The 11,755-nt window shown below is 55.1% G+C and overlaps 2 protein-coding genes across 3 annotated transcripts; one reads left to right on the forward strand and one right to left on the reverse strand.

Moving 5' to 3' along the window:
- The first annotated feature begins 2,516 nt into the window (after nt 1-2,516).
- On the forward strand, nt 2,517-7,658 carry WDR38 (WD repeat domain 38). 2 transcript variants are annotated; one of them, XM_045468274.1, is made up of 9 exons: nt 3,140-3,380; nt 3,925-4,045; nt 5,111-5,227; nt 5,308-5,405; nt 5,823-5,903; nt 6,119-6,250; nt 6,330-6,479; nt 6,909-6,956; nt 7,088-7,658. In XM_045468274.1, exons 1-9 carry the CDS (start codon nt 3,231-3,233, stop codon nt 7,214-7,216), a joined length of 1,026 nt encoding a protein of 341 aa, XP_045324230.1. In that variant the 5' UTR covers nt 3,140-3,230; the 3' UTR covers nt 7,217-7,658. The 2 variants fall into 2 exon arrangements, with proteins under 2 accessions (XP_045324229.1, XP_045324230.1); XM_045468273.1 differs by lacking the exon at nt 3,925-4,045 and having other exon boundaries at nt 2,517-3,380.
- RPL35 (ribosomal protein L35) lies at nt 7,517-11,755 on the reverse strand. The gene is made up of 4 exons (XM_045468275.1): nt 11,628-11,755; nt 11,053-11,189; nt 9,489-9,570; nt 7,517-7,699 (listed from the first exon to the last, which is right to left on the reverse strand). Exons 1-4 carry the CDS (start codon nt 11,628-11,630, stop codon nt 7,550-7,552), a joined length of 372 nt encoding a protein of 123 aa, XP_045324231.1. The 5' UTR covers nt 11,631-11,755; the 3' UTR covers nt 7,517-7,549.

Genomic DNA, 11,755 nt, shown 5'->3' on the forward strand with positions numbered 1-11,755 from the left:
GGGCTGATACCCCAACTTTCCCACGCTATATTGAAAGAATGTCTGGTACAAGCAATAAGCTGAAGTCTTTGGGATTATTGGACATAGACTTGAATCTCAGGTTTCCTACTTTCTAGCTGTGTGACCTTGAGCAAGTCATTTCCTTCTCTGTTTCCGCTTTATTTTTATTTTTATTTTTTATATTTATTTTATTTTTAAAAAGAGTTTTACTTTTGGGTGCCTGGGTGGCTCAGTCAGTTGAGTGTCCAACTCTTGATTTCGGCTCAGGTCATGATCCCAGGGTGTGGGGATAGAGCCCTGCATCAGGTTCCACGTTGGGTGTGGAGCCTGCTTGAGATTCTCTCTCTCCCCCACTCTGCCCCTCTCCCTTGCTTGTGCATTCTATCTCTCTAAAAATAAATTAAAAAAAAAATTAAAAGATTTTTACTTTTAAGTAATCTCTACACCCAACATGGGGCTCAAACCCACAACCCTGAGAAATCAAGAGTTGCATGCTCTACCAACTGAGCCGGCCAGGCACCCCTCCAGTTTCCTCTTTAAAGTGACTGCATACCCATGGCAATTGCAGAGAGAACCAAGGGGCCCGGGAAGGCAGGTAATTTGGAATAGTGAAGAGGGGCAAGGCTGGTTCCAAGACCCTGGGTCACCTTCAAGAGATAGAGTGACAGTAGGAAAGGCCAGAAAAACAAAACTAAACAAAACACCTCCCCAGACAATCTGGGCTGGGGGAAGAGAGAAGGTGGTGGGCTCTCTGAGAAGGAATATAGTCAAGGGGTGGAAGATATCCTCTGAGGACCCTCTTGGAGAGGTGAGGATCCGTGTCCCCTAATCTCATGGGCAGAACCCCGGGCCAGTGAAATACTTCTGCTGCCAAGGTGACCGTGACCCATGCCCTCCCTTCCCCTGTGGACCGTGGACCATCCCTTGTTGCAGGTGCAGCCTCTGCCCAAATCCTCAGCCCCTGCTGAGCATGGAGACAGGCTACCCCCGACCACCAGGCCCTCTCCACATCATGAGGTGTCCCTGGGTGGGGGGCCCCTTGGGTGAGCCTGACAAAGGGCATTCAGAGCTTTGTGTCTAGATTTGAGGCTTGTGGATGTCACAGCCTCGCCCCCACTTCTTTGAGTGCTTGCTGCACACCAGGTGCCCTTGATGGCACCATCTCACTGACTCCTTACAAGGCAACCGCTGTGAGTACACTCATTTTACACATGAGGAAACGAGGCACTGAGTGATCGGGTGACTTGCCCAAGATCGCAGAGCTGGTAGCCAGCAGGACTCAGGTTCAACCCAGACCGGTGGCTCTAATGCCCTATTTCTGGGGCAGGAGCTCTGACTTGTCTGGGGGATGGGCAAGGGAAGGCACCTCGGGGAAGTGATATTTGAGGTAGATCCCAAGGTAAGCAGGTAAGAGGATGGGGAACGCTGTGTGCACAGGCCCAGAGTGGGAGTGAAGGTGGAGGGGATGGAAAAAAGGGCCCTGTGGCTGAGTTCAGGGAGCAAGGTGGGGGTGGGAGGGCAGGAGGACAAGGACAGGATGGCCCCCGAGGCCCCTAGAATTCATGGTGGGTAGTTCCAACCACCAGCTCTGGTGTCAAGCAAAAAGGTTTAAACTCAGCAGAGCATGCAACTCTTGATCTTGGGGGTGTGAGTAGTTCAAGCCCCATGTTGGGCATAGAGCTTACTTAAAAAAGAAAAGAAAAGATTTTAACCATAGCTCCACCTCTACCAGCTGAGTAGTCACTGGGCCTGGTGGACAAGGTCTGTTCACAGCGGTCTGGGAGTGATGGGCTGCGCGAGGTTAGGTGGTTCTGGGCCCTCCAGGTAAAGCAAGAGCAGCCAGGTGGCTGGGGAGATGCCAGATGGGGCATGGACTGGGAGGGGGTTGCCTACGCAGAGGGAGTGGGGAGGGCCTGGGGGGGCCAGAGAGCTCTGAGGAACTGTGTTCGGCACCCATGTCCAGGGATGGGGTGGTGGCCTCACAGGCCCAACCCAGATGGGTCCTTGAGGAGCCAACTCAGTGACCTGGGCCCTCTTGGAGTTAGGATGGGGGTGGCGCCGCCTCAAAGCCACCATTGTCGCCCCCTCTCCTGCCTGACTGTCTGAGACCGAAAATAGAGAGCAGTGGATCTCGTGAGAAGAGTCTGGGAAAGAGGTCTGGGGGGAGGGGTGTGAGTCACTGCTGGGAATCCTTGAGTTTGAGGCTCCCAAAGCAGCGCTGCCCCACCCCACCCCCAAGGAGCCTGGAATCCATTGGACAGTGGCAGACAGGGTGTCTCTGTTCCACCCCTGTGCCTTGTTGGGGAGGGACTGGGTCCTGGCCCCAGCTCTGCCATAGAAGTACTGGATGACTGGGCCAAATCTGCCCTCTCAGGGCCTCAGTTTCCCAGATGTACCAGGAGTTAAGGACCTTGGCATCTGCTTGAGACCCCTGGAATTCATGGCAGATGGTCCTAATATAGGCCCTCAAAGTCAGACAGTCATGGGTTAAGTCCCAGTTCGTTTCCTACTGCCTGAGTGACCTCGGGGAAAGTCCCTCTACCTATGAGGCTTCTATTTCCTCATCTGCAAAATGAACATTGAAACCAAGTCCTGTTCTTGTCTGGTTTCAGCTTCAACTATCCAACAAGGAACTTGACACCTCCTGGGGCCTCCTACCATGGCCTCCACATCCTCCACATCCTCGGATGGCCACATTTTGTGCTGCCAGAATGTTAACAACGGGGACTCCACTTTCTAATGCCCTGTGCCTTACACACACTACCTCAGGCTCGCCCCATTCTAGAGGGCAGATAGCATCGTTTCCAGCCCCCTTCAAGGGAACTTCTCAGGCTCAGTACTGGGCACTCCAGGAGGAAAGGGGTCTTGGAACCAGAGCGGGCTTTCCTGGGCACCTATAATGTGCCACCCCACTGCGCACATGGGGAAAGCGGTTCCTCTCAAAGGGGTCTGGGAGCTTGCACGCTCTGCAGTGGGGAGGCAGTGGCGGTGTGCGGGGCTGGCGTGCCCTCTAGTGGTCGCCGTGCTCGTGGTCTGGCCCCGAGGTCGGGGCTGCACAAGGTCTGGCTGGCAGCGGCCAGGAGGGGAAGTAAGTACCTTCTCAGAGCCGCGGAAGGTCCTGCCCGCCGCGGTCCCACCCCCCCGGGGGCTGGGAACAGTCTCTCCCAACCTGTCTCTCCTCGTGGCTTCCCAGAGACCCCGCAGTGGCTGCGTGCTCCGCCCCGATTTCCATGGAGACCCCTTGTACACAGCTTCCTCCATCCACTCCACCTCAAGTGGGGCCGGCTGGCTGGACCAGCGCCCTGGGGCCCATGAACAGCGGGTCCGCAGGAACGCTGGCCGTGGGGAGAGTGAAATTCTTCGGCCAGCACCGCGGGGAGGTAAGGTCCGGTTGGGCTCTGCTGACTCTAGGGTCCTGGCTCTGGGTCTAGAGTGGTTCCTTATTCTGTCTAGTGTTCTCTGGCCCCCACCCAGCTCCAGAATGGGCTACAGATTCTAAGCTCTTGGTTCTAGAGAGGGTGCAAACTCCTGGATGACACCAGTGTTTTGACTTTGGCTTTAAAATGAATTCTGGGCTTAGATTTTGAACTCCTAGTTCTGGGCTCCAGCTCTAGAATGGGCTCTTGGCTCTGGGGTGCCAGGCTCTGGTTCTAGAGAAGGCTCCAGCCTCTACCTTCAGTGAGGACTCTCGGGCTTCAGGCCCAGGTTTTACAGGATTCCAGAGAAGGCTCCAAGCTCTTGGCTCTGACTGCAAGGGTGGTTCCTGCATTCTGAGCTCTAGTTGTAGAGTGAGGCTTGAAGTCTAAGCTCCAACCCCAGGCCCGTGGGGCAGTGTTTGGGGCTGGCCCAGGAGTCTGGGGTCAGGCATGAGCAGACAGGTGTCTCTTGCCCCAGGATGGGACTATTTCTGTGCTCTCCTTCCAGGTCAACTCCTCAGCCTTCTCTCCCGACGGCCAGAGGCTGCTCACAGCCTCTGAGGACGGCTATGTGTATGGCTGGGAGACCCAGAGCGGGCGGCTGCTGTGGAGGCTGGGTGGCCATGCAGGTGGGGCTCCTGAGGCTGGATGTGGAGACCAAGGCCCACGGGTCTGTCTGGCATTCTGCAGAGCCTATCACTCCAACATCTAAGCTGGGCATTCATGCCAGACAGCCTGGGCAGGGCTGGGGCAGGAGGGCAAGGACACAGGGCCTCTGACAGACCTGGACTCAGACCCTATTACTGTTTTTTTTTTTTTTTTTTTTTTTTTTAAGTTTTAATTAAAAATTGGTAGTGTCTACACCCAACATGGGACTCAAACTCACAACCAAGATCAAGAGTCACATGCTCTACTGGTTGAGAGTCAGGTCCCCATTCCTACTGTTAAAAATTGTTTAAAAATATATTTACCATCTTAACCATTTTTAAATGTTCAGTTCAGTAGTGTTAAGTATGTTCATTGTGCAGCTAGTCTCCTGAACTCATCTTGCAAAATGGAAACTCTATCTATACCCATTAAACTCCCCATTCATCCCTTCCTCCAGTCTGACAACCACCATTTTTTCTAGCTCAATGAATTTACTCTAAGTACCTTCCTTTTCATGACTTATTTCACTTAGCAGAGTGTTCAGCTGTTTAACCACTTTGACTGTGATCGTTATGTCATCTCTCTGAGCCTCTGTTTCCTTCTCTTTAGAATGGGGACAGTTGCTCCCCTGTGGGAGAGAGAATGCCAAGTGCCTCGCGCCCAGTAAGAACTCCGTAGATAGAACTATTATAACTATTACTGAAACAAGAAAAAAAAATCTGGTAATTACAGGGCAGATCAACTAATGTTGTTAATAGGTAAAGTCCAGGGCTGGGGAGCTCAAAGGAGGCAACAAACCCAGGCTGGGGTCTCAAAAAGTTTCTGGAAGGTGCCTGCATTTGCTTTTGGCATTGATTTTACAAATGGGCAAAATAAAGTTGGGTGTTTCAGGTCAAGTCATGGAAGCTCAACTTGCTAGATGGCTGGAGGGTGAGAGAGTTAGGAGGGAGGAGGGTAGGTAGGCGATAAGGCTAGAGAGATTAGCAGGGGTTGGCCTGCAAGGTGGAAGGCAGCACCCCATTCCCTGACCATGCCTGCTTACCCAGGCCCCATCAAGTTCTGCCGCTTCTCCCCTGATGGCCACCTTTTTGCCACGACCTCTGGTGACTGTACCATCCGCCTGTGGGATGTAGCAGAAGCCAAGTGTCTGCATGTCCTGAAGGGTGAGTGCACTGGGTGGGACTAGGACCAAGCAGCCAGGCCTATGTTCCTTTCTAGACTCTGCCGTATCCTGTTCCACCAGGTCACCAGAGGAGCGTGGAGACGGTTAGCTTTAGCCCTGACTCAAAGCAGCTGGCATCGGGTGGCTGGGACAAGCGGGTGGTGCTCTGGGAGGTGCAGGTATGTGGAGGGGCGGCCAGAGCAAGACCTGGGACCTGGAGGAGACAACCCCCACCCCAGGGCCCCAGAAAGGTTGTTCCATTTTCCCCACTGCCCATGCCCACACCTGGCATCCAAGACCCCCTTACATCTGGCTGCAGCTACATCCCCAGCCACACCAGCCCTCTGTGCCTCAAGATCTCTGCCTGGGAGGGTCACGCGGCCTGGATTGCCCTCTCCTCCCCTCAAGGACCAGGTAACCTCCCCAGACCCTGTGTGATCACATTACCCAGGCAGCCCTGCAAGGAGGGGAGATCTGACCCCTCCTTGGTCTGGGTCCTCGGTCTGACCCATTCCTGGTCTGACCCATCTGAGGCCTAGAACCTAGCACCACAAGACTCTGGGCTACCCTCCAAAGCTCAGGGCTCTCTCCTGCAGTCTGGCCAGATGCTGCGCCACTTAGGAGGGCACCGAGACTCTGTCCAGAGCAGTGACTTCGCACCCAGCTCAGACTGCCTGGTGAGCCACATCCACTTACTTGCTTGGGGGCTGAGCCCTGGTCAGAATTTCAGACCTTAACTGGGTGACTCTGCTCTTCTGAGCCACTCCCCTTATCTATAAGATGGGGAATTCAGCAGGGCTCACAAACTGCCTGCTTCCTGAGCCTGGCCAGCCTAAGAACCACAAAGGTGGGCATGGGCTCGCTAGTTCATGCTCACAGCAGACGTCTGCAGGCCACTGGCTCCTGGGACTCTGCTATCTGCATCTGGGACCTGCGGACGGGGACCCCAGTGACCTCCCACCAAGAGCTGGAGGGCCACAGTGGCAACATCAGCTGCCTGTGCTACTCAGCATCCGGCCTCCTGGTGAGCTAGGTTGCCCTGGGTTCCAGGCTGGCCCTCTGCTGGCTCCAAACCCATGGGCTTAGAGCTGTTTGCTGTTCAGGCTTCCGGCTCCTGGGACAAGACCATCCACATCTGGAAGCCTTCCACCAGAAACCTGCTTGTTCAGCTCAAGGGCCATGTCACCTGGGTGAAGAGCATAGCTTTCTCCCCTGATGGGTCACAGCTAGCCAGCGCTGGCTACTCCCATATGGTAAGCCCACCACCCCCCCTGCCGCCTGCCCCAGGCCTGTCCTCCTGGCGAACTCCTAACCCAACATCCTCCTTTACCAGAGCCCTCAGCATGGTCTAGAAAGGGCCACATCCTATTTGCCCTGAACAGGAAGGTGACAAGGACAGAACCCAGGTGCCCACCACTTCTGGGCACTAAGGTCTAAACTGGCCCAGAAGCTGCTAGTGACAATAACATTTCTAAGACACACCACAGCTTCAGAGAAAAGGAAACTGCACTGCACTGAATTTTCGCATCAGATTTTTATGCTGGGCATGTTAAATACACCTCACAGACAACAAAACCCAGACCAGGAGGTAAAGAGGTTGGCTGGGACTCACTCCAAAGTGGTTTCAAGGATGCCAGACTTGTGGGGTGAGGCCTCCCTCCCTTCTGCTTATTATTTTCCAGGTCAAAGTCTGGGACTGCAACACAGGAAAGTGCATTGAGACTCTGAAGGTAAGTAAGGTCCATGGATGTAGCACCCCCACGGATGTATCACCCCCAAGGGTGTAGGAAAAGGCCTGCCAGGGGAGGTTGGGGGCAGGCAGGACTTGCGTTCCCAGAGCCCCGTGAAGTGCTTTCGGCAGGGAGTCCTGGATGTGGCCCACGCCTGTGCCTTCACCCCAGATGGGAAACTCTTAGTGTCTGGAGCTGCTGATCAGGCAAGATGCCAACTCCGATGCACGATTAAATCACCCAGAGCCTCTCAGATATAACATCACCACAAATGGCTCTTTGATCTCAAGCCTGTCTCTCCCTACCCAGGGCGCATGGGACCTGGCAGAACGAGCCCCTGAAAGGACAGTGAGGGCAGCTGCACGCCACAGGCCCAAAGTAACCTTAACAGAGCACCCAACAGATCCCTGTGACCAGGATTGGTCATGGTCCTGCGCCGGGGCTGCCAACAGCCGCAGGCCTGCCAAAGCCCCCAGGCCCCTAGTAACCACAACCAGGGCACGCCAGCCCACCTCTCCAGCATGGTTCGCTGAAACACCCGCAAACATGAAGCAATGCCAGCCAGTTTGTTTGTGTTTTATTGATGCCGGTGCTTAGGCCTTGACCGCATACTTCCGCAGTGGGTACAGCCGCTCCTTCCGCTGCTGCTTCTTGGTCTTCAGGTTTTCCTCGTGCTTGTTTAGCCGGCGGCGCATGGCACGTGTCTTCTTGGGCCGCAGATCCAGGGGCTTATACTTCTTACCCTGGGTGATGGGAGAGCGCGGGGAATCTGAGCACCAGGGTTTTGGAGCTACCGCGGCAGCTAACGAAGCCTCTGAGGCTGGAACTAAGCGGCTAGGGGGCACAGGGAAGATGCTGGAAGTGCCTGAAGGGGGCCACTGGGATGCAAAGGTTAACGTGTAGACCTGAGCGTGAGGAGGTATAGGACCAGCCCAGTAGGGGACTAAGGCCCTGTGCTGGGTGCCACCTTAGTGAAGAATCAGACCTGCTTAAGGAGCTCCCAGCCCAGTGGGTAAGACCGGGAAGCTAACAAGCGGCCCATCGATGGGGAAGAGGAGAAAGATAAAGGAAGCTTCCACCTAATGACTGGAAATAGCCTACAAAGCAAGCAATCGGAGCGAACACCAGCTCCAAGGGGGAGAAAACGGGGCGCACAAAAACCCTGAAGAATGCCGGCTCAGGCGCTTTCTGGGAACTGCCAATAGTCCAGAGGCGGTACAGGCACAGGGCAGTGGTGTGAGAGCTAAGAGGGGGAACAGCCTCAGGGCAGAGAAATGCAGAAACAGAAACGAGCTGCGCAGAGGAGGGTAAGCTCGAAGACGGGGGATTTGGAAGCATGAGTCTCTGTCCACCCATATCCATGTTATCCACAGCACAGGTCAGGGCCTCATCCATTTCAAGTTTCCTATGCCCTCAGAGCTCTGCTGGCCAATACAGGCGCTGGCCACGCGAGGCCTACGTTACAAAGCCAGGCCTTCAGCCACCACAGCCACATGTGGCCATCTGTGACCATGCCGATAGCACTAACCTAGAGACAGAGACCTCACCTTGACCCTTCCCCCCACCACCCCTGGACTGAGTGGTGCCTGGCAGGGGGTGAACTCACTGGAAGCCCACCCACCACCTCTGCCATGGTCCCTCTGGAGCCTGATCAAAGTTTCAAGCCTGGGGCGCCTGGGTGACTTAGTCGGCTAAGTGTCCGACTCCAGCTCAGGACATGACCTCAGAGTTCATGAGTTTGAGCCCCGAGTTGGGCTCTGTGCTGACAGCTCAGAACCTGGAGCCTGCTTCCGATTCTGTGTCTCCCTCTCTGCCCCTCCCCCACGGTCTCTCTCAAAAATAAAAAACATCAAAGTTTCAAGCCCAATTCTCAGAAAACATTCCCACACACACAACGTACACACATTCAGAGATGGCAGCACCCTTGCCTGGCCCCCCACACATGCTACTATCCCTGGGGGCAGCTAACCCAGGAACACATGGTGGCTTTCAGCTGAAAGGCTTTAGAGCAGGGCTGAGGATCTCCCCAAGAAATCCCACCGAAGGACAGGGGCTTCAACCTGTGTCATGTGAGTTCCGGCCTGCCCATGACCTTCTCTTCCTGATAGCCAGCCCTGCTGATTTTGGACTTACCAGCTAGCCCCCACGATCACATAAGCCAATTCTCTGTAATAAGTCAAGTGCATGTATACACACACATGAAGTTTCCAAGTGGTGCTGCTTCACAGCTTGAGCCCTGATAACCTTGCTCAGACTTACTCAGCTGGTGAGGGTGGATTCAAAACCCAAGGCTCCAGCCAGACTCTCACCACGCTGATTTCTTGACCAGTGCAGCCCCGAGGAAATGCAGACTAGTGCCAAGATGCTGGTTTGGAAGCGAAACCAGCTACAAGTTGGGAAGGCTCTGGAAAGCCCGCTGCCATGCACCCCAGCAGAAAAGAGCCTCTTCATACCACCCTTTTGGCCAAGGAAGAGCTGGAACTTTGCCCCTGCAGCTAAGCATCCCTCCGACTCCCCCCAGCCCAGACTCACCTTGTAGAATTTCCTGAGGTTCTCTTTCTGAGTCTGGTTGATGACGGTGAGAACGCGGGCGATGGATTTACGAACAACCCGGCTACAAAACAGAGACATCAGTGAAGATGGTGGAGAGATACAGTGCCCGCCCCCCCCCCCCACCTCCCGCCTCAGGCATTTCACTCAGGACCCCAGATGTCCTAAGACGGGAGTGGTATTATTCCCCACCAGCTTGTCCATATTCACCCAAGAGGTGCCTAACCCAGCCCAGAAGGTGGTTCTGGGGGTGAAGTCTGAAGACTCTAGAAGATGGGTATCCCTCGAGTGGGGACAGGGAAGGGCTGGCATGCCCAGTGCTTCTGAGAAGCTGTGAAGTATTCATTCATTGAGCAGAAGCAGAAGGGAGATCAGGAAAGACCTTCCACCCCAGGCCATATATCCTGACAGCTACAAAGACCTAACCAAAGTCAAAGCTGACTATGGGAAATCCTGCCACAAGCTGGGCAACAAGTTTAAGGAGTCACAGGAAGAGCCACTTGGGGGGGGGGGGGGGGGCAACAAGACGTAGGCCATGGGGGGAGAGGATGAACATAGGAAGAAGCTGGGAATAAGTGATTTGTGGTCAATGTTGAACACGAGGCATGCTGGGGGATGAAGGAGGGCCACTCAGTAGACAGCTGGTAAAGTCTTGAGGGCTCAGCATGCAACTTGCTTGCGTGTTCCCCAACTCATCCAATCCCCTCCCAGCACTGCGAGTTGGTTGTTGGGGGCCCATTTTACAGAAAAGCAAAACAAACAAAAACAACAAACCAACTCTGAGTGGTGAGTCAGCACACCCATCGGGTAGGATGTGGCAAAAGTGGAATCTGCGCCCAGTTCCAGACTCCAAACCCATGTTCCTTTCACAAGTCCTGATTCTTGATTCATATAACTAAGTTAACTCCAACTTAAGGGAGAGGTGGGTGCAAGGCACTGATCTACCAAGTGAGGGAGGAGGGCAGGGAGGACCAAGTGCTGGTGGGAGAAAAGGGTCCGGTTAGGCTTTTCAAGGCAGCGTTAAAAAGGGGCTTCAGGGGGGCCCTTAGGTGGCTTAGTCCGTTAACAATCTGACTTTGGCTCAGGTCATGATCTCACAGTTGCTGGGTTCAAGTCCTGCCTCAGGCTCTGTGCTGACAGCTCTGAGTCTGGAGCCTGTTTGGGATTCTGTGTCTCCCGCTTTCTGTCTCTCCCCTGCTCTCTCTCAAAAGTAAATAAACATTAAAAAGAGATTAAAAAAATAAAAAAGGGGCTTCAGGGACAACCTGTTCTTTCTTCAACCAGAGAAGCTGAGCAAGGGCACTCCAGGCAAAAGGACAAAATGGTCTAATGCAGAGAAGAAGAAAACCACACAGCGGGTCTCCCATGTGGCTGGGTGTGAGCAAGGTGAGCCTGGAAAGGCTGGTTAGGAAGGGCATGACATTCCAACCCACGGGTCCATGAAACGGACATTTCCTTTAGCCAGCTTCGAAAACTCTACAAATGCTTCCAACGCACAGGTGTCCCCCACACCCAGAAAACCGTGGTCCTGCCGCCCCTCACTCACATCTTGGAGAGTTTGGAGGCCGCCCCGCCTGTCACTTTGGCGACGCGCAGCTGAGACAATTCCACCTTCAGGTCTTCCAGCTGTTTAAGCAGCTCCTCCTTCTTCTTGCCGCGAAGGTCTCGAGCCTTAATTTTGGCCTGTGCGCAATCAAGGGTTTGGGTCAAACACCCAGCAAGGCTGTCTCCCCTTCCCAGCGGCCATCCTCCCTCCCGCCTGCGTCGTGGCCAGCCCCCGGAGGACGCGCTGCGAGCCCAGCATCCCTCCCCTAGTCTGTGCCTTGGGCAAGGAAACTGAGGCCCCCGCAGGCGCGCCCTCGCCCAGGTCCGCTACGAGGCTGGGCCGCTGCTCCCATTCAGCAGACAGAAAGACGGAGGCGTCGGCAGCGCGGGCTCACCTCTCCAGGCCCAGGCCAACAAGGGAGAGGGCGGGAGACCTGCTGTGGCGGCGCTAGGCCACTCGACACGGCGCCTTACAGGCCCGGCTGACAGATGGAACCCCAGTGCTCACCTCGAGCTCCCCACCCCAGGCCCCGAGCCCCACAGCGCGGGGATGGCACCCGATTCCACCGCCCTCACCATGTCTACACAATCTGCCGCCGCGCCGATGGAAAGAGGCCGAAAGAAAGAGGAAGCGGGCGGGGCTGACCTCCACAACTACTGCCGGGTGGCGGCGGGCGCGGCCAATGGCTCCGCCCCGAGGGAGC

Source organism: Leopardus geoffroyi, chromosome D4, assembly GCF_018350155.1.
Source record: "Leopardus geoffroyi isolate Oge1 chromosome D4, O.geoffroyi_Oge1_pat1.0, whole genome shotgun sequence".
Classification (NCBI taxonomy): Eukaryota; Metazoa; Chordata; class Mammalia; order Carnivora; family Felidae; genus Leopardus; species Leopardus geoffroyi.

Bases quoted from the DNA above. Each gene is read 5' to 3' on its own strand.
- WDR38 (XM_045468273.1), top strand. From the start codon at position 2,900: ATGTGCCACCCCACTGCGCACATGGGGAAAGCGGTTCCTCTCAAAGGG. The intron at 5,228-5,307 runs GTGAGTGCACTG...CTGTTCCACCAG, and splicing joins GTGTCTGCATGTCCTGAAGG to GTCACCAGAGGAGCGTGGAG. The intron at 6,480-6,908 runs GTAAGCCCACCA...ATTATTTTCCAG, and splicing joins GCGCTGGCTACTCCCATATG to GTCAAAGTCTGGGACTGCAA.
- RPL35 (XM_045468275.1), bottom strand. The intron at 9,571-11,052 runs GTGAGTGAGGGG...TCTGTTTTGTAG, and splicing joins GCCTCCAAACTCTCCAAGAT to CCGGGTTGTTCGTAAATCCA. The intron at 7,700-9,488 runs GTGAGTCTGGGC...CCCATCACCCAG, and splicing joins ACCTCAGGAAATTCTACAAG to GGTAAGAAGTATAAGCCCCT.